At 42.0% G+C, this 22,500-nt stretch overlaps 1 protein-coding gene across 2 annotated transcripts in view; it reads right to left on the bottom strand.

The window, feature by feature from the left end:
- The window catches only part of ccdc120a (coiled-coil domain containing 120a), a 20,780-nt gene extending 10,650 nt beyond the window's left edge, over positions 1-10,130 (bottom strand). The window contains exons 1-3 of one of the 2 annotated variants that reach the window (XM_080444635.1): positions 9,983-10,130; positions 1,155-1,428; positions 141-255 (exon numbers count right to left, since the gene is read on the bottom strand). In XM_080444635.1, the coding sequence (XP_080300761.1) occupies positions 141-255; positions 1,155-1,205 (166 nt within the window). In that variant the 5' untranslated portion in view covers positions 1,206-1,428; positions 9,983-10,130. The remainder of the gene's footprint in view (positions 1-140; positions 256-1,154; positions 1,429-9,982) is intronic. The other variant, XM_080444636.1, reaches the window with a different exon arrangement.
- Positions 10,131-22,500: the final 12,370 nt, after the last annotated feature.

Raw genomic sequence — 22,500 nt, 5'->3', positions numbered from 1 at the left:
GCACGCACGCGCGCGCGCGCGCGCGCGCGCACACACACACACACACACACACACACACACACACACACACACACACACACACACACACACACACACACACACACACACACACACACACATTATATCCAGTGACTTCTCACCTGACCCAGTGATGAGATGACCTTTGACCTCCATGACCTCTGTGTCCCATGTGTCTGTGCCCCTCCCTTCCTCCTCGCTGACACGGCTCACCAAGTTCTCCTGCTGACCCAACACCTGGACATAACACAAATCAATCAATCGATCTATCAAACTATCTATCTATCTATCCATGTATCTGTGAATATACAGGACGCACACTTATCAAGATGTTTAAAGTCATACTGTGTAACATATATTTTAGCAGTCTTTTTGGTGACACCTCTTGTAGCTCTGATATGTGATTACCTCCGTTATGTCAAATAGTGAAGTACCGCTCCAAAACGAATGCTGAGGGCCCTAGCGTCCAATGATATTTTGGAACGCAGAGACAAGTGGTCAGAAACAGTATTTATTCACTTTAAAATGAGAGTGTCCAGGGCAGACAATCGCAAATAATAACCCACATGACTATAGAGATACTGTGCACCGATTTGCGTGATGTTTGGACAAAATCTGAAGGAGTAATATTAAAAAAAGGAAATTGCAACAATATCAGGCGCTATAACGTGGCGCTATAACAGGCCAATCGGAAAAATGGTTGGGGCAGTGGTTCTGCTCTGGCATCCAGGGAGTGTACGTGCACAGTTTCGCTGCAATCGGGCCAACAGTGCCGGAGATTAGCTGCTCGCAGACGGACGGACGGACAGGGTGCAAAACATAGTCTCGACCATGCCTTCGGCCTGGCGGAGACAATCATTTTTTAACAGTGTTTAGAGGAGTTGTCAAAACACGTTTATGTGGAATGATTATTGTGAAAAAGATAGCAGTGAAAGATGAAAAAATATAAAATATAAAAAATAACTTGCTTCATTGAAAAAGTAACACAGTATGACTTTAAGTTTAACATAAACGCAGAGCGCATATCTCTGCCAGGCTGGGTTGCCTAGCCAGGGCTTCCGGTATGGCTGAGATAATTACAAACACCATAACAGTCAAGTGGAATCTGAGTAGGCTCATAATCAACAGAATCGTACTTTATAGTTTAACTCATAGACGTCCCAGTAGGTTACACCTGAATAGGCCATACACCATCTGGCTGTCAGGTTGGCAACAGACTGGCTGGCAGACTGGCTGGGCTAGTAGGCTGGTCTGGCTAGCAGACTGGTTGGCTAGTAGGCTGGTTGGACTAGCAGACTGCTTGGTTGGTTGGTTGGTTGGCTTGCTGGTTTGGCTAACAGACTGGGTGAGTGTGTGGCTGCAATAATCTGGTTGGTCTGCAGGTGGCGCAGTTAAAAGTTGGCACAGCAGCTGAGAGGAAGATGGACAAAAACAAACATGAGATAGATAAACTCCTTCAGTATTATGTCATCAAGAAGAGAACACTGAAAGGGAGCTGCAGTTCATTGAGGTTAAAGGTTTCATGACGTTCAGTTTTACCACACATTAAAAGTCTTTGTCATGGTCCTTCAAACATGTATAGAAAGTTCTAACAAAAACTTCCACTCCATTGATCCATGGCAGGTGTTTTTCTCTCACATTTCTAAAGCCTTTTCAACTGCAATGAAAAAAAAAATCTTTGCCTGCGGGTGTCGCTGGTGAGGGATTTTGCCTGTCAATCATCGCCTCTGCTCCGCCCCCCCCAAAGGAAAGGATAGGGGAGGGGAGGGGCGAGGAGAAGAGTGGGCAGGATTAATCGGCTGTGACCTCACTGTCGAAGGGCCAAGCTCAGATTACTTTTCAGCCTAATTATTCAGAAAACCCCAGACCACAGAAAATCCACTGAATGTTCAAAGTTCAGATTTTTTGGGTGTAATTGAGGTCATAAAACCCCCCAAAAAACATAAAAGATAAAAAAAGTGAAAATGAATGTCATAGAACCTTTAATGATGCAGAAATGTTCATTATCATATCAAGCATACGTCATCTCATCTCATCTCATCTCATCTCATCTCATCTCATCTCATCTCATCTCATCTCATCTCATCTCATCTCATAGGTTTAAAACCAGCTGTACCATTGACTATCTCACTAAAATTGTGACCCATTCAATTCTGTGACTCAGGGGTCACACATTTTCTCTGTTGATTGGTTGGTGTGTAATGTTGAAAGATAATTGATGGGCACTGTGTTGTGCGAGCTGAAATATGTTGACGTGTGATGATCCGACTATAAATACAATCATCTTAACACCTCATCCACAGTAACCTATTGTTATACCACCAGGAGACTGATGGGGCGATCTGGAATAACCTTAACCGTATTTACCCACAATTCATCTGAACTCTATTGACCTATTTTTACTCTTCTTCTGGCTAGCAATCTACTCAATTTGTTTCAATGGGCCTACATTTGTTCATGCTAATGTTCAATTTCAGATGGTTTATTAATGGAAAGGGTGCGGTTCCCGTTCCCAAACTATCTGAGCCAAAATAACCTTGTTTTTTTATTTGAATCTTTAAACAAAACTCTACAACAGCAAGAGAGTAACGATCATAAAAGCGATGCTTCTTAGTCAATCTTCAGCATAAGGGTTAATTTGTAAAAAGATATATATATGTTTTAATATTCTTTGTTACATCTTATTATACAACCTATAACACAATAACATTCTTGGGTTTAGGCTAATCCACTGTTATTTTAGCTTTTTCTTTAATAACCATTAATTAATCGTAATCGAGGAAACAGTTAGAAATAATCATGATATTGATTTTAAGTCATAGGCTACCAGCACTAGCACACCTGGTTTCAACGTTTTAATTATGTTTATGTCTAGAGGGAACCTTACCTGGCTGCCGGTTGCTGATCACATCTAATTCAAAACAGTTTACTGTTATACCTTACCTTATACCTAAATTATTATATTATTATATATTATATTATATTATTAAATTATTTTTATTTAACAATGTAACTGCAATTGAAGGAAGTTTGCACTGCACTCCTTTTTTATGCTTGGTGTAAACATCTAACAGCTGCACTTAACAGAAAATAATAGACGCGCGCGCACGCACGCACGCACGCATGCATGCACGCGCACGCGCGCACACACACACACACACACACACACACACACACACACACACACACACACACACACACACACACACACACACACACACACACACACACACACACACACACACACACAGGTGAAGGGTTTATATGTCTGACACTCTGTAGCCAAAACATCCCTGATATCTGATGAGAGGAGAGATGTCTCACACACACCTTCTATCACATTCCTTCACTACAGGATAGAGAGTTTAGAGACCATCAACACATAGGGTTTACGCAGGAACACACACACACACACACACACACACACACACACAGACGCGCGTGCACGCACGCACGCACGCACGCACGCACGCACGCACGCACGCACGCACGCACGCACGCACACACGCACACACGCACACACGCACACACGCACACACACACACACACACACACACACACACACACACACACACAGTACTACAGTGTAATAAGTTTTGGTACATGTAGTGCACAGCACACAGTATTCTACAGTCAATATAGTAAAAATTTGATTGTAGGATATAGATGCAGATTGTGGTTATAAAAAAAGGTTGTATGATGAGGTTGTAAAGTAGAGGATGGAGGGCAATAAATGTTGTAGGATGAGCATGTAGGATGTAAGGTGAGGATGCAGGGTGATGCTGGATGAGGTTGTAGTTGACGTTGTAGGATGAGGGTGGAGGGTGTAGGATGAGGACGCAGGATGCGGATGTAGGACGAGGTTGTAGAATAATGTGGATGTAGGATGAGGTTGTAGGACAAGGATGTAGAATGACGTTGACCATATTATGTAATGAAACTGGACTGTCAACAGTTGCCTCTCTCTCTCTCTCTCTCTGAGAATACTGTTTCCTTCTCTCTCTTCCGCTTTCATCAACTATTTCCTGTTTCCCATTTCCTGCCCAGCCCTTTCCTCTTCCTGTTCTCAGAGAGGAGAGAGGTCAGTGTGTGTGTGTGTGTGTGTGTGTGTGTGTGTGTGTGTGTGTGTGTGTGTGTGTGTGTGTGTGTGTGTGTGTGTGTGTGTGTGTGTGTGTGTGTGTGTGTGTGTGTGTGTGTGTGTGTGCGTGTGTGTGTGTGTGTGTATGTGTATGTGTGTATGTGTGTGTGTGTGTGTGTGTGTGTGTGTGTGTGTGTGTGTGTGTGTGTGTGTAATCCATTTTATGGCTCATTCTTTCTTCCTACTGTACATGAGCACATTACAGTCTGTCTCTCCTACCCGTACTGTACATCTCCCTCTCAGATTTCTGCTTAATACCATGAAAGTACGAGTCAAACAAACTCAAACACAAACTGTCTGTCTTACAAGAGACAATTAACAACACAATATGTCTGTCCTACAAAGACAAGCAAACATTGTCTGTGTCACAGAGACAAATCACAAAATGTCCCACAGAGACAAGCAACAGTATCTGTCTGTCCTCCAACAGAGAAAACAACACCAAGTGTCCTACAGAGACAAATGGCACTGAACTCTGACCTTTAAAACACAGGAAGTACTTACAGCTGTTTGATTTTTGGGATTGAAAAATCCTCCTCTTCCCCAAGGCTATATTGTTTTCCAACCAACCCATGGTGAGCAGCCGACGTTTAGCCCGTAGCAAATATCGCTTCCCAAAGAGGTGGTGAGAGGATCAATGTACTGCTTGGATTTACACTAAATTCTTTAAATTAACAGTGGAACTGTTTGACCTGAATGAGGAGCACAATTTATTTTAATTAGCAGTCATCTCATTATAGTTTTTTATATTTGACATACTGACATATTCTATTTTTGTATTCGCATATTTTAGCATTTTAACACTTACTACTACTATTGTTGTCTTATATTCACTGTGGATTATCCACAGTGAATATAAAATGTGTCTGACAGATCTATTTGTACACTGCAGATTATCCAATGACAATTACATAGCGGTTGGGAGCAATTGTGTTGGGAATCACACATTGGAAAGTGCATACTACATACTACTGCACCTATTATATGCTATTATATTATATGCTACTAGTGCACAGTAAATCCATGATCCGAAAATTACCATGTTCTCTACACAGTCACATGACTGCCAGGCCATTAATTGTGGGAGCTTTCACCTCAGGAAAATGATGCCTTCAAGTGACAAAGATCGGAGTCTGCAAAGAAGGGCTGCTGTCTTACCTACAGTTATACTCCCTTGGCGCTGTTGCTGATGCTACATTCATCACAGTGGCATAGCATAAACACAGCTAGAGCTAATGACATTAATTGTGGGTAAATTTGAGTCAGGTGTACCAGTTAGTAGGCTTGTTTTTAAAAAGGCACAATAACGGCTGTAAATGAATCAGGGTGCTCCTGCCTTCTCTCTTTCTTACTTGCTTTCTTACTTGCTTTCTAGCTGCTGTATTTCTAGGACAAAACTCAAGAGTTTATCAAACTTTAACTTCAGGTTGGATATGACAGATCTTACATTAAAATGAACAGCATGCTGTTGTGTCAAATGAGTAAACCACATAATGACTGTTTACACTGTGTGTGTGTGTGTGTGTGTGTGTGTGTGTGTGTGTGTGTGTGTGTGTGTGTGTGTGTGTGTGTGTGTGTGCGTGTGCTGCGTGTGCTGCGTGCGTGCGTGTGTGTGTGTGTGTGTGTGTGTGTGTGTGTGTGTGTAGAGAAAGAGACCACAAACAATAGCAAGGAATGAATAATAATATATAATCAACACACAAGCAGCCACAATGACCTCCGTCCCTCATTCTCTCTCCTCTCCTCTCTGACATTCCTTCTTCTTCTTTCGTGTTCCAGCTTGTTTTCTCCACTCCTCTGATAGCCCTCATCTCCCTCTCTCTCTGTGACTCTCCTCTGATTGGTACAGCAGGAGTGGATCTGATATAAAAAGTAATATTGCTGACAGAATCCCTAACCCAGGTTTTCAAACTTTTTCATGCCACAGACCCCTATGTTGACTTCCATTAGGCCACGTATTCACATAACATTTCACATGATACTATAGACTACTATATACCCTGATTTAAAAAACTAAAACCTGTTTTGTCTAAATGTCATTAAATCCTCCAGATGTCATAATTGAAAATGAGAAAATAGATTCATAGTGATGCTATTTAAGCATTTCTTGTGTGCGGTGTGTGTTCCAAATTCAAATCCAAATTCAGTGTAGTCCTATGTCAATAAAAAAATAGAGAGAGGGGAAGTGAGGGGGTCAGCCATCTGTTGTCTTCACCACTAAACAGGTGAGACTTGAGAGAGAGAGACAATAAAGAGAGAGAGAGTGAGAGAGAGGAAAGGAAGCGAGGAATTCACAGCTGATGACTTGGCGGGAGGTTAATACAGCAACAGAAGGAGAGAGAGAGAGAGAGAGAGAGAGAGCTGTGTGTTCCTATAGGAGGAAATAACACATTTACGGTTTAGAGACCCTGCACAGTGCACACACACGCACGCACGCACGCACGCACGCACGCCACGCACGCACGCACGCACGCACGCACGCACGCACGCACGCACGCACGCACGCACGCACACACACACACACACACACACACACACACACACACACACACACACACACACACACACACACACACACACACACACACACACACACACACACACACACACACACGCACCAACAGTTGCCGTTTATTGGTGACGGCGGTGTATGTGTGTGTTGTCGTGCGCATACACACAATCAGTTACCGTTTATTGGTGTGCGTGTGGACTGTGGAGAGGGGTGTGTATGGCTCTGTCTCTCTGTTTAAAACAACAAAACAACAACACACATGCACACGCACACATGCACACCCGAGCGTGCGCGCACACACACACACACACACACACACACACACACACACACACACACACACACACACACACACACACACACACACACACCGTATTGTCACAATCAAAACTCTCATCTATCTATGATGTGATATTTGATATGATATGATATTTCACCTACGTGAGAAGTCTTAGTTTTACATTGTCTTCTCCAACAGTAAAATTGAGATTCCAGATCAACCAATAGTAAGGAGTATAAGATCAGAGATGCAACAATCAAGGATACCCTCTTCGGTAAGACTGTATATAAAAGTCGGGTCTATAATGCGATCGCATTTATAATGCGATTATAATGCTTATGAGGCATTATAAGACTGCTCATTATAATTATGCATAACAACTTATAACAAGGGCTATGAAGTATTTTAAGTGCTGGTCATAATGCATTATAAGCTCAGCAGAACAGCACATTATAACTAACTACCAGGGTCTATAATGTATTACAATTGCATTTATAATGCACTTATAAGGCTTCATAGCTTGTTATAAATGTTAATAATTATGCATAACAACTTATAACAAAGACACTTTATAACTGACTACTAACAAACTAACTACCAACTGAGTTAGTTGGTAGATTATGTTTATTTTCTACTTTACTCTTTACTTTTCTATGTTCAGCCGTTAGTTTTGAATATTCTATGAACGTTACATTACAGCCTCTCAGCGGGTCACGTTCAAATGCAAATGAATATAATTGTTTACTTTAAATTGTTGATCATAATGTTGAATAATCATTTCACCAGCAAATGTGTCATACTGTATGATTGCCTTTGAGTTGTGTTGGTTGGTCTCTAACACTATAATTATTTCACTAAAACACACATTGTAACTTATCAACAGTGAGTCCTATGATAATTACACACCATGATTTATATCCCTGGTTAGCTAGCAGACAGTGCCTAAAAAAAGAAAACCTAACCAGACCAGACAAACTAATTACAGAGACACTGACGTCCCCAGAGAGAAAGGACAACAATGAAGACTCAAGTCTTCCAGAACAGGAAGAACTTTTTGATCAAACCCATTCGGTGTTTTGTCATCAGTTTGTATCTGTTAACATTTCACTTATATAACGCCTATGAGAGAAGTAGGCAGGTAGGAGTTAAGCATGATTTATGCTTTGTCATACAAAAATAGCAGGTCTACAAGCAAGCTCATAACGCCTACTCACGTAGATCAGCTCAGATTTTCAATCATAAGACCGAGCAAAAACGAATAAAGTGGTTCTGAGTTCTCTGGTACTGTAGGTTATCCATCAGCTGGCCTCAGACTCTCACAGATGGTAACACGTTTGATCCTTGCAGCAGTGACTGTGTCCTTGAGCAAGGCACTGAGATTCCAAGTGCTCACACGTAACATTGTAGACTGTCAGCTAACAATCAGCAGTACAACACACACCAACAACTCACAAATAGGGAACCCGTACCCCACACATTCTTTCCTTCAAATCAATCTACCGATAAGCACAACAGTCAAGAAGCAGGCTATTAAGAGACTTGACCATTAATTGACAAACACTAAATCAGCACTTCTTTGATAAGAATGTACTGCCAGGTATGCAGTGGCTGCTAACATCTGGCGAACAATACTGGAGCATCACATCCCGATCTAGTAGGTTCAGGACCTTTCTAACCCAGATCCCAGGCCACAAGACTCATGAACTCAAAACAATTGACTATGTGACTGTGACTATGACTGGATGTGGTATCACTTTATCAGTACAGCTATTACTGCAACCATGTGGCCTGGGGTGTAAGTGGTATTCCTTTGTTAACCCATTAAAACCGGGAAAGCATCTGTGTCATTTCAGATATATAGCAACACAGGTTTTTCAGAAAACTCTTTAGAACAGAGGTTCTCAAAAATAGCAGATTTACAAGCTCACAGCGTGTCACTTTGTGCCGTGCTGCGAGCTTGTACATCTGCTATTTTTTAACATTTTTGAAAAATCTTGAAAGTGTTTGAAAATTTTTGAGTCATTTTGAAATTTTGAACACATAATACAAAATACTTTCAGAAGGGTATCCACTGCCAAATACATATCACTTTGGGGGTCCTTGGCACGAAAAAGTTTGAGAACCACTGATTTAGAAGGCATTTGTAGAATCGGCCTCAGAGTTTTTGTATCTCTTATAGACCTCTATTGATCCCGTGGGGGAAATGTTCTACCCACTGTCAGAGGTAGAGAGGCTGTCTGGTAAATCAGAAGGGCAAGGTCGACTTCAGTAAACACAGCAGGGAAAACATCAGGCCTGGATAGTAGTGCCGTGGATACAAATTGTATCCAAACAGTAGAGAGAACTACTCAGAGGATACAGGATAAAATTACGGTGGAAGTGATGGATCAAAAAAATGTGCTGACAAAGTTGGAAATGGAACACTATACAATTAAAGCCAATATGTCTCTCCTCCTGATTGGATATAATTGGTCTGGTGTATAAAGTGCACTTCTCCAATGCCCCAGCTTTCTTGCAGAACATAATATCAAAAAGCCCACTACTTTTTCTATTGTTACAGCACTACAACTTTCTTAATGTACAAAAAGTGAGATCACTTTTTCACAATGCCAAAGTGACCAGTTGCGCCAACACACACACACACACACACACACACACACACACACACACACACACACACACACACACACACACACACACCACTTTCCTATAAATGTTAATACTGGTCAGATGTCTACTGGTCATAAGAATACTGTCTTGTTGGTTAATACGGTTAGGAATGTTTGACCTCTCTCCGCTCCGCTAGACGGACGGTGGACACGCGCACGCACACACGCGCACACACACACACACACACACACACACACACACACACACACACACACACACACACACACACACACAGCGATAGGGAGATCGGGTTGGAGAGTGCAGGCTGACCAGCCAGCAGGTATGCATCAACACACACACTCATACAGTTCTGTACAACACTCTCCTACAAAATGCACACACACACACTACAGTAAAAACTTACTTCTGCACACAAACGTTTTTCCGCTCCAATAGGCAGAAGATTCCGCGGCCAGGGTTCCTTTAAATCCGTTCAATAGAAAGTTACAAGTTAAAAGGATAAAAAAGAAAAAACAACTGTTACTAAAGCAAACTATGCGGCACACATCTGTTCTACAGTAGACTGACCCTCTCTCTCTGTCTCTCTCTCTCGCTCGCTCTCATACTGCTCGCTGAGTAGTGTTGCCAGGCGGGAGAAACAAGCAACCAGGTCTATGAAAACAAGCCCAAAAGAAGCAACACATGAGCCCTTTAAACCTATATACATCGGCTATTTTCTTTTAAAATCTCGAAGCAGAACATTTTAACAATACAAATATTGTATGGGGGTCCCTGACATAAAATATTTTCAGATGGGGGGGGGGTATGTGGACAAATAATACATATTAATTGGGGGGTCCTTGACATGAACATTTTTAAGAACCACTAGTTTAAACAACATTACACAGCAAGCCCAAAATAAGAAACAACATTACTTTAGAAACACCCCAAACAAAACGCAACTAACCAATATTTACAAGCAACCTTACAGAAAAACAAGCCCAAAGTCGCTTATAATAAGTCGACATGGCAACCCTGTCACTGAGGACGAAACCAAACGGGACGTGGGTTCCCCTCAATGTTTAATTAACGGTAATTCTATTATTTGAGGTTAAAATATGAAAAGATAGTCATGCATTCTTATCTCCATAAATAAGACCACGTTTCTTCAAACAGACTCTAGTCTAGAGAGGCTGGATAGAGGTTTGCTGTGTCCATTTGACAATCAACAACCCCCGTCTTTGTGAGTTGGTATGGTCCATCCATGTAGATCGTATCACCTCCTCTGACCAGAGACCAGACAGACACATTTACAACAGAAAAACAATACACCAGCAAAATACCAGTGGTGGAAGAAGTACTCACATTTTTTGCTCAAGTAAAAGTATTAATACCACTATGTAGAAATACTCTGTTACAAGTAAAAGTCCAGTATTCAAAATGTACTTGAGTAAAAGTGCAAAAGTATTGGCATCAAAATATATTTAAAGTACCAAAAGCAAAAGTACTAATTTTGCAGAATGTCCCATTTAAAACGTTTAAATAGTATAAAAATCACACCCTGTGTGAAGTGGGCGGTGTCTTGCTAGCTAATCACAATACTGAATGGAGTCAACCAATCATGTACAAAAGATAAATACATTTATTGAAACACTCTTTATGATGGACGAAACCATAACTTGGAAAAAACAAATTTTTGTTTTTTTCCAAGTTATGGTTGCTTATATAGGGCTATGCACATGTGTCATGTGACACTGGCCAATCACAGTCCTGAATAGACTGTGATTGGCCAATCACAGCGCAGGATAATTCTACTAATTTCCTGGGCCCAGATCACAGCGCAGGAAAATGTACATTTTTCCAAATCTCACTTATAGGGGCGGTTTCACCGCCCAAAAATATGTAGTGGAGTAGAAATTGGAAATACTCCAGTAAAGTAAAAAATACCAGAAAAGTGTAGTTAAGTACAGTACTTGAGTAAATGTACTTAGTTACTTTACACCTCTGCAAAATACAACAGATTCAACAGACATCGTTCATTTTCCATAACAGTGAACTAATTAATTAGCTAAATCATCCATCAGTAAGCTACATTTGGCCAGTGGGCCATATAGGCTACTACTAGTACAGGATGACACAGGTAACTAGTTACTTAAATGTTTTAAAGTAAGTTTTAGGAACTAAAAATTATTCTCCCCCTCTTTGGTTGCAGTGTGTGGCCATCATGGGCCTATTGTAATAAATTGACTGAAATGTAAAAGTCCACCTGGTGGTAAAAAACATTTACAAGCCAATAGGCTGGTAGGGCTATGGTGCCAACTGTAGCATTCATCAAATCCAAACACAATAGAAAGACTGCTACCACATCAGCAGACATGACTTACAGCTGAGTAAACAGGTTGGGGTTAGTAAATAATAAAAAATACATTTGCACTGGAGATGCAGCTCAAAGTGATCTGATAGACAAGATAATACAGTCGACATAATTACAAAATAAATCAAAACTATAAAAAGAGAATAAGTAATAAATCAATAATGTATTATTATTATAAACAAACTCACATTGCATCACGATGCAACATGTTGTGAGCTTGTAAATCTGCTATTTTCACTATAACTTAAACTATAGAAAAAAGCATCCTTTGGGCGTTTGGCCCTGTCCTATACCTGAAAGCCCTCCCATACCCCCAACCCACCCACACAACACAACAACCCCATACCCAATGACCCAATTCATAGGATAGTAAAGTCCTCAGAGTTAATTTACCTAAATGGATAGCAGCTTTTCCACCCCCTCTTCTGCCCTGTTTCTAACTGACTGAATGAAAGACTTGTCAGACTTCATGCAATTCAATGGCTTTTCTATAGTCATCACTGTGCCCATTAGAGAGGTAACAACACAGAAAACACTGAATAAATGTTTACAACTGACCTGTGGGAGGTAATATTCAACTGGAGCCTTTAAAAAAGAAATCAGTTACACTGTGTTAGACTGTGTTGGAGTCAACACAGCATAGCAATTTGTAGCTGTTGAAGGCCTTACTTGTTAAATGTTCAGGCTTGTTAAAAAACATGTATACTTTACCTAATTACAGGCAATTTTTCAAAGAATACATTCATTTTCATATTCTACAATTTAGAAAAAAATAAGCCAATTTAACATTGAGCTGCCCACACTTCTCAGGTACCCACTCTTCTGGTTACCATACATGTGATCTACTGGACCATTAAATTATATTAGTGTATACTACACATTGCATTTAGCCTAGTATGTGCATGTTTTTTTTTTGTATCTACTGGATGAATTTCACATGTTTTTTTGTTTTTTTTAAAGGAACACCAAAGGTGTGACAAAATAGAATAAACCACTCAAAGAAAGTGGTGATTTGCAATATGTTCAAAATCCCAGTGTTGAGGAAAACATGTGGACTTGAGGCAATCAGATAAAAACACACTGGAAGAAGGTTAAATAGTTTAAAATCGATGGGTCATCAATGTTTACATACACAGACAAATGTGTCAGGGGCTAGATTTGATGTAAGTGGCAAATCTTTGATTGAAAATATATATGAAAAACATCCGCCCCCACCTCATTGTTCATATAATGTGCAATTTAAGCACTGACTGTACTGATAAGACCTAATTATTGAAATACCAAACACGGAATATTGGACCATGCCGCATTGATGCCTATATGCCAGTATACAGTGGTTGACTTGCCAGTCTCGCCTTCAGAATAGGTAGAACAATGATTTAATGAATGCAGTAATGATATCATTTTAAAATGTGTAGCACATTGGCACATTAAGAGCTCACTAGTATATTAGGATCCATGGCTACATAAAGTTTGATGAAAATATAATAATATCACAACTGCTGACTCCTGGATGGAATTACTTTAAAGGGAATGTGGTTAAAATGTGGTCTAACAACAATCACCACCATAGGACGATAAAAGAGACTCTTTAACCTCCCCACTTAATTCACAAATTAAGACTAGTCATTAACAATAACCACAGGCCTCTCTTTCGTGCGTGCGTGCGAGCACATGTGTGTGTGTGTGTGTGTGTGTGTGTGTGTGTGTGTGTGTGTGTGTGTGTGTGTGTGTGTGTGTGTGAGAGAGAGAGAGAGAGAGAGAGAGCGTGTGCGCCCACATGTGCATGCATGCGAATGTGTGTTTGAATAGAGGGAAGTTTTGAACAGTGACAGCTCTTCCAGGAATTTTCCCCGACATAGACACACAATAGACACAGGCAAACATATATATTGTTATTATTGAAGTACCCTGTTTCGGAATGGTTGTTGGAATGGTGTTAATATTCCAATTTGAATAATATTTGCAGGTCCAAGTACTATAGTAATGTTTATAGTGTAATAAACAACAAATTATAGGCCCACTGCCCACAGAAACAAAAACCAACACAACTCCATTCAGGAGTAAGAGACTAAACTAAATTCAGTGCAAGAAAGTCCTTTAACTGATAATGTTTGTCAAAACAGATCACTTGGAGGTCTGGCAGGGAATACAGGTAATCTACTTCATGCATTGAATGTATTGGTGTAATTTGTACAGGTTTAAGACTATAGTGCAGAATGTTATTTCAAATAGAAACATGGAAATTCTCCACCGTTGGTCCATTCACACATTGAGCTATTGGGCTCAATAGGACTTTACACCGACTTCATTCAAAGAAGCTGGAAGCGTTAAGTCCACTGCATGCAAATGTCCTACTTAGTCGGACATTTGCGTTCACACATACCGGTTAATGTCTAGATAAATACTGGGTTACAGTGCATATGTGAATGAGGCTCATCACACAGCTCTCTCTACACAGCAAAATCCTCATGTCCATTTGAGTCCACTTGTACAATCTCTGAGTTAAATATTTGCTGTGTACTAACTGGTTCAACTGACTGACTGGTTCTTTTGACTGACTAGTTCTAATGACTGACAACTTCTAATGGCTGATTCTACAAACTCTTGGTTGTACTGGTATTACTGACTGACTTGTTTTAATAACTGATTCTATTGCCCGAATAGTTCTTCTGATTTACTTGTTCTAATTACTAGTTCTACTGATTGACTGGTTCTAATTACTAGTTCTACTGATTGACTGGTTCTAATTACTAGTTATATTATTGACTTGTTGGTTCTAATGACTGGTTCGTTTCTCTCTGAGACTAGATATGTCTGTCCACTCCCTGAAGAACAGAGCCATGTCCTCTCTCTCACTCCTCCAATATCCAGCTTCTCTTTTCAGCTCTGTGTGTCTGTGTGTCTGTGTGTGTGTGTGTGTGTGTGTGTGTGTGTGTGTGTGTGTGTGTGTGTGTGTGTGTGTGTGTGTGTGTGTGTGTGTGTGTGTGTGTGTGTGTGTGTGTGTGTGCGCGTGTGCGTGTGCGTGTGCATGTTCATGTGATGTTGAACTTTGATAGAACTTACATAGTATGTACCTGGCCACTGTAAGAGTAAATGTTGTTAATCATCTTCATCTGTTGCTCCCTGTGTTTCGATGAATTCTTTTTTCTCCCCTCTCTCCATTCACTTCACTCACTTGGAAAGGTAGCCCGGAAACATGACTGTCATGACACACATACCATGACAGTCATGGTGCCGAGTCCCCCTGGTTTATAGTGGTGTTCGATGTTTTTACATTGCCAACTCTCACATGTACATAAACGTTCAGATTTCAAATATAAAGTGCTTACCCCCGAGCCACGGATGTTACAAGGCGATCCAGACCGCGATAAGTACCCATATTGTTCAATAAAAAGCATTTTAATCCCATCGCCGGCCTTTTTTTAATTATTTTTTTATTTTTATGTATCAGAGTGCAATACACCTCCCAACCATTAGTGTTGCATGGTTGAAAGTATCGGAGAAAATTTGGTGAAAATGGCCGGCGATCGGATTAAAATGCTTTTAATTGAACAATACGGGAGATACGGGTACTTATCGCGGTCCGGGTCGCCTTGTAACATCCGTGGCTCGAGGGTAAGCACTTTATATTTGAAATCTGAACGTTTATGTACATGTGAGAGTTGGCAATGTAAAAAAATCGAACACCACTATAAACCAGGGGGACTCGGCACCATAACGCTTGTATACAAGCGTCATGTGAACCATGGCTATTGGAAAGGTAAAACAGGCCAATTATACAGTACATATAATATAATATATTATAATATATATAATATATAATATTATATTATATTAAAGGAGCTACACCATGAATTTAAAAAAAATATTTGATATTTAATATCATATGGTGTATGTCCCTCAAACCTTTTTCAAAAGGTTTGAGCCTAAATCATCACTCAGATATACTCATCCCAAGTCAATTGTCTCTGGCTTATACAGCACTTTCAGCTGCAATACCAAAACGTCCTCTTGTGCAGGGGGGGGCTACTGAGCAATTCTGTCTGTTAATAAAAATTAAAAAAAAATTAAATCATAAAAAATATATTAAAAAAAACAAATATTCTGCATAAAAAGAAGCATCTAAGAAAAATACAAAATCGAAAAAAAAACACTTTGAACATTTTTGAACAATTCCACCAAGTGTTTGAGGTGCCTGTTTCACCCACTTCCGGGGGGCGGAGCCAAAATCCGAGCCCGAAGTATTTGTTCGTAGACCCCCACTTAGGGGGGGTAGAAAAAGTTTCGGAGCGATTCGGGCACTTTTCATTTAACATTGGGTTTGCCATCATTAATGTTTGTGACATCATAAACATTTCCATTCTGAGATCGCCTGTTCAGACACGCCCATTCTGGAAATCCATGAAATGAGAAGGAATGACTGAATTTAAAAAAAAAATTTTTGGGGTACAAGAGACACTGGGGACCCCAAAAAATACAAAAAACCAAGAAAAAAGTGATTTTCATGGTGTAGACCCTTTAACACCTCTCTGACGTCTGGCTACTTTCCCTCTGCTTTCAAGACTGCCAGAGTCACCCCCCTCCTGAAGAAACCGACACTTGACCCCTCTGAGATCAAGAACTACAGACCGGTTTCCCTTCTATCCTTCCTATCTAAAACTCTCGAACGTGCTGTCTTTAAACAACTGTCCTCCTACCTCCACCAGAACAACCTCCTGGACTCCAACCAGTCTGGGTTCAAAGTGGGTCACTCGACAGAGACTGCCCTCCTGGCAGTGACGGAGTCGCTCCATGCCGCTAGAGCGAACTCTCTCTCCTCCGTCCTGATACTCCTGGACCTGTCTGCAGCGTTCGACACGGTGAACCATCAGATCCTCCTCTCCACCCTCGAGGGGATGGGTGTCTCAGGCTCGGCACTCTCCCTGTTTGCATCCTACCTGACAGGTCGCTCCTACCAGGTGATGCTGAGAGGGTCTGTGTCAGAACCACACAGGCTCACTACTGGGGTTCCCCAAGGCTCGGTTCTGGGTCCTCTTCTTTTCTCTCTCTACACTACATCTCTTGGTGCTGTCATCCATTCCCATGGCTTTTCCTACCACTGCTATGCCGATGACACCCAGCTGATCCTCTCATTCCCCCCCTCTGACACACAAGTGGAGGCACGCATTGCTGCTTGTCTGGCTGACATCTCGGAGTGGATGTCGACGAACCACCTGAAGCTCAACCTGGACAAGACCGAGCTGATGTTCCTCCCGGGGAAGGGCTGTCCGCACCGAGACATGGCCATCACCATTGATAATGCTGTGGTGACGTCAACTCGGAACTGCGAAGAATCTGGGTGTGACCTTGGACGATCAACTGTCGTTCTCGGCTAACATCGCATCAGTGACACGGTCCTGCAGATTCCTCCTCTACAACATCAGGAGGATTCGCCCCTTCCTCACGGAGAAGGCAGCCCAGGTGCTCATCCAGGCTCTTGTCATCTCCCGCCTGGACTACTGCAACTCTCTCCTTGCTGGTGCTCCGGCATCAGCCATCAGACCTCTGGAGCTTGTTCAGAAAGCTGCAGCTCGTCTGGTGTTCAACCGCCCCAAGTTCTCCCACACGACTATCCTTCTCCGTTCTCTGCACTGGCTCCCTGTAGCGGCTCGCATTCAGTTTAAAACCCTGGTGCTAGCCTATAGGGCAGTGAAAGGAACAGCTCCTTCTTACCTCCGGGCTATGGTCGATGCCTACACCCCTGCCCGACCACTTCGGTCTTCCACCTCGGGGCGACTGATTGCCTCGTCACTCAAGGGTCCTTCTGGTCGATCGACGCGGTCACGACTTTTTTCTGTTCTGGCCCCACAGTGGTGGAATGAACTTCCCACTGATGTCAGGACAGCAGAGTCACTGCCCATCTTTCGCCGCAGGCTGAAAACCCACCTCTTCAGGAAACACTACCCTTCCTCTTTGCCTGGCCTACTTGTTGTTAACTAGTTGTACGAACTCTTGTTTTATTTTTGTATTGTTTTATTGGATCTTGTTAGTCGATACACTTATTTGTTTTAGATCTTGCTCATTTGATTTTGCTATTTTGTCTCATCTGTTTAAGAAAGTAGGTAGCTGATATATTGCACTTTTACCTTAGCGCTAGGTATACTCTTGGTTGCTTGTTTTTGCAGGAAATGCACTTAAGACTTCTGGTGATTAGTAGTTTCGTTCCCTACCTATGTTGAATGCACTTATTGTAAGTCGCTTTGGATAAAAGCGTCTGCTAAATGACTGTAATGTAATGTAATGTATATGTACTGTATATTATACAGTACATATTTAAAAAATTGCAGGTGTGAACTAGAAAAAGTGTTCCTCGGAGCACAGGTCTCCGCCAGGTCAGGTAGGTTATTGTGGGCCTTTTATTTCTATCAATTTGTCACCCCATGGAGACTTGAATTAATGGATATTTTTTACTTTTTGTCGCATTCCACACCAATAATTTGATGAGCGGCAGCGGTTCCGGAAGAAGACACAAAGAGTCTCCTTTGTGTCTCCTACCGGAACCGCTACCTACTGGTCCGCTGGTAATCAAATTATTGGCTTAGGAATTCGACAAAAACTAAAAAATATCCATGAATTCAAGTCTCCATGGGGTGACTAATCGATAGAAAATAAGTAATTTCTTGGATGAACTATCCCTTTAATCAATTGACTATAGAGATAATGTGTACCGATTTGCGTGATGTTTGGACATTTGTGGGAGTAATATAAAATAAATTGTTTTGCAAAAATCTGCCTCCTGGTGGCGCTATAATAGGGCAAAGTTAAAAGGGTGGCATTTGTTCCTCAACATAATGTGCGAGCAAAGTTTCACCGTAATCGAACGCTGCGTTTATGATTTGCGGTATTTTGTTCAAAATGGGTCACTCCTGCAAACTTTAGATGTCAACAGATCCATCTTGATCACATGACTATAGAGATCATGTGTACCGATTTGCGTGAAATTTGGATACAATCTGAAGGAGTAATATAATTAATGAAATAATAAAATAAAATAGTTCTACATAAGTCGGCCTCCTGGTGGCGCTATAAAAGGCAGTGAAAATGCAGGGCAAAGGTTTAGGCACATACAAAGTTTTACACAGATCGATGCAAATTTCTTTTGCAAAAATGGGCCTCCTGGTGGCGCTATAACAGGCCCATGTGAAAAATTGGGGGCAGAGGTTCTGTTCTGCTCTGGCATCCAGGGAGTGTGTGTGCACAGTTTTGCTGCCATCAATCCAACGGTGGCGGAGATTATCAGACAGAATGACGGACGGACGGACGGACGGACAGGGTGCAAAACATAGTCTCGGCCATGCCTTTCGGCCTGGCGAAGGCAAATGCTTTCATATACTGTGGTTTTCTTTTCTGCAAGGAGTGTGGCAAGAAGAAAGCTGCTTTGTAAGACAGAAAGATGCAATAAAGTACCATCATTTCAAAGAGATACGGTTTGCGAGGCTGCAAGACTGAGGCCCCGGGCACCAGACAGCAATGAAGTCACCAATGACCAAACCTGGTTTAAGAGATAGTGGGGCATTCCCATGTCAGACTCACTCAGAACATATGCAAAACTGTGCCACCTGCCCTGATGTTAGGTCATTGGCACGCTTCAAAGGGGTCATGTAGACCCTGTGAATTAATTTTAAATTAATTAGCTGATGGGCTAAATTTCTCTATGAAAATAAACTGTTGCCTCAAACTCAATCCCAGGCAAGCTCCCTCCTACCACAGACACAGGAATCTTTTCCAGGGCCTAAGAAAGAAATCTCTTGATGTCACATCCCTACCCAACGATCGATCTGTATATTCCAGGAACTTCCGTTCATCCGATCGATTTCACACTTGCCGGGTGTATTGCTGAGGATACAAGGGAGCGCAGTGTCAAGTATGAAATTGATCGGATGAGTGATTCTTGAGAAAGATGGGCATGCGCTCCAAATGGGCACTGCATTAGTAAATATGAAATCAAAGGATGGTTCACTGAGGGAGCATCCAAAGGATCTTACCAGCATGGAGTACAGAGTGAATCTCATAGGCGGCGGGTGAGCTTGACAATTGGGAAGGCTGGGGTTCGGCCGCGCGCGGGCGCCGAAATCCGTGCACGCGCGCAAAAAAAAGCGGTTTATGGGCGGATTGTGTTAGTTTATTTTTGATTTTTGGTTACTTTATTTCGGTTTTAGGGTTAGGGTTAGGGTTAGGTTAGGGTTAGGTTATTTAATTCTTATTTTTGCCTGATTTTACTGATTTATTATGCAAAAAATTACTAAATAATGCTGCGCACATATATTATATATAATTTGCACAATTCCTAGAATTTCCCAGCATAACATTTGGGAAGGCTTAGCCTACCCTAACCTTCATTACCCGCCGCCTATGGTGAATCTGTAACTAGAAATAATATGCGTGGCCTAGGAGAGTGATTATTGTTTTAATGTTTTGGAAAGAGCACATTTCACTGGAAAGATGTAGAATTCTGAAAATCATAATAATAATAATCCCCCCCCCCCCCCCCCCATTTTAAACTCACAGCCATATTTACGACCACACCACGTCTTGCTTTTTCAGATGGTTTGAACGCCTATATGTTGCCAGTTCCCCATGAGTACTGTCACTGCCAAGTGGCAGCCCCCACTGTTGTCCGAGGCAGGGTGTGTTGACAACCACGTGTCTCCTCTGATTTTCTTTCCGCTTTCTTTCACCTGACATCAAGGACCGCTAAAGCAGGGAACAGGGCATGTTTTGAAAGCACACAGCGTTTATGTCCCTCCAAAATGGTAGGAGCATGATTCTTGGCTGAGTATTAAGCCCGATTCTGGGGTATTAAGCCCGTATTTAGCCGACCTACGATGCATTGTTTTATTTATTTTCTCCACATTTAGTAATTTGCCAATACCCCCCCACCCCCCCCCCCCCCACACACACACACACACACACACACACACACACACACACACACACACACACACACCACACACACACACACACACACACACACACACACACACACACACACACACACACACACACACTCCCCAAGCTTTGGGTGTAATGTAGACAACCAAGTCATAGTGTCGAGGGCTTTGTCAGACAGACGTTGTACCTGTCTGTCGGTGTCCCTTTTGTACCTTATCGGTTGAAATCCAAATATGCCTAGTACAGTATATATGGACTATTATCGGTCGGATCGGCGATTCTAGACAACCGCATCGGGTTTGTTTATGGTTATGTCTGAGTCAGAGTGACATGGCCGTGGTCCTGCCTATATATGGGCGTATCGGGTTTGTTTATGGTTCTGTCTGAGTCAGTGTTACGTGCCCGTGGTTCAGCCTATATATGGGCGTATCGGGTTTGTTTATGGTTATGTCTGAGTCAGAGTGATGTGGCCGTGGTCCGCCCACCTGCCGGCCCACCCTCCCAGTGTTCATTTGAGCTCATGCAAGAGAAGTCACACACCAATGTGGAAATGAACCTTGGTGACTGACTGTGGTGGTGACCATGTTTCACCGCTATGCCAATTTAGGTTTAGCTTGTCAGAACAGTACGGCTGGACACATCAGACCAGCTACTAAAACTGGGTCAACAATTTACATTCCAACACAGCTGTTTATCTTCTGGCATTCAGTGTCTGCGTTAAACATTTTAAGTGACTGAGGACCAATCTCAAAATACATATCGGGTGCCATGATGCCGACATGGTGGGCACTTTGCATTTGCCAATCCAATGTTGACACATTATGACATCAAATTGTTTTATCAGCTTAACCTTAACAACACAGACACTGGTGCATCTTTGGCGGGTAGTGACTAAATGTGTCTTTGATATTACTGGTGATCATACACCACTTTGTGAGTTTGTGTGGTAATTAAATGTCCATAGTAACCCAAGCTCCACCAATTAGAGACGTTGTTGCTACACATTAGGATTGTGGGTAGTTAAGTATTTCTCCATGACATTGCAAATTAAACATGTTTAACTTAAACTACGGTAGATTGATTACATACAAACATGTGGCTTCTACTGGAGCATATAGCATCGTTTTACAACCAGGACCCTCGTGGTAAGTCTACATTAGATTGTTACAACATTATAGTTAATACAATAAAAGGAGAAAATGAATGGGACATTTACTTTCAGAATCTCAGTATCTCACTGCCAAAATATAAAAATGTATAGTGCCACCATGAGGCCGATTTGAAAAATCTCTGGGGTGGCGGTTCTTCCTTGGCCTACTGGGAGGGGTCCTGCTGGAGTTGACTGTTCCCTGGGAAGACCGGATGGAGGAGGCCTTTGAGAGGAAGAGGGCCAAGTACGAGGAGCTGGCAGGGCGAATGCCGAAGCAGGGGATGGAGGACCCGATGTAACCCCATCGAGGTCGGATGCGGAGGGATTCGTCGGCCAGTCTCTCATCAGGGCACTCAAGATGCTGGGAGTGAAGGGACTGCACAACAGAAAAGCCATCAAAAACATCACCGACGCGGCAGAAAAGGCGTCAAGATGGCTGTGGATCAAGCGGGGAGATCCGTGGACCACACAAGCTACTTAGACA

This window comes from Gymnoscopelus braueri (assembly GCF_963280865.1).
Source record: "Gymnoscopelus braueri genome assembly, chromosome: 12".
Classification (NCBI taxonomy): Eukaryota; Metazoa; Chordata; class Actinopteri; order Myctophiformes; family Myctophidae; genus Gymnoscopelus; species Gymnoscopelus braueri.
Note: the sequence above shows the minus strand (reverse complement) of the source record. Positions and strands in the feature narration are given on the sequence as shown.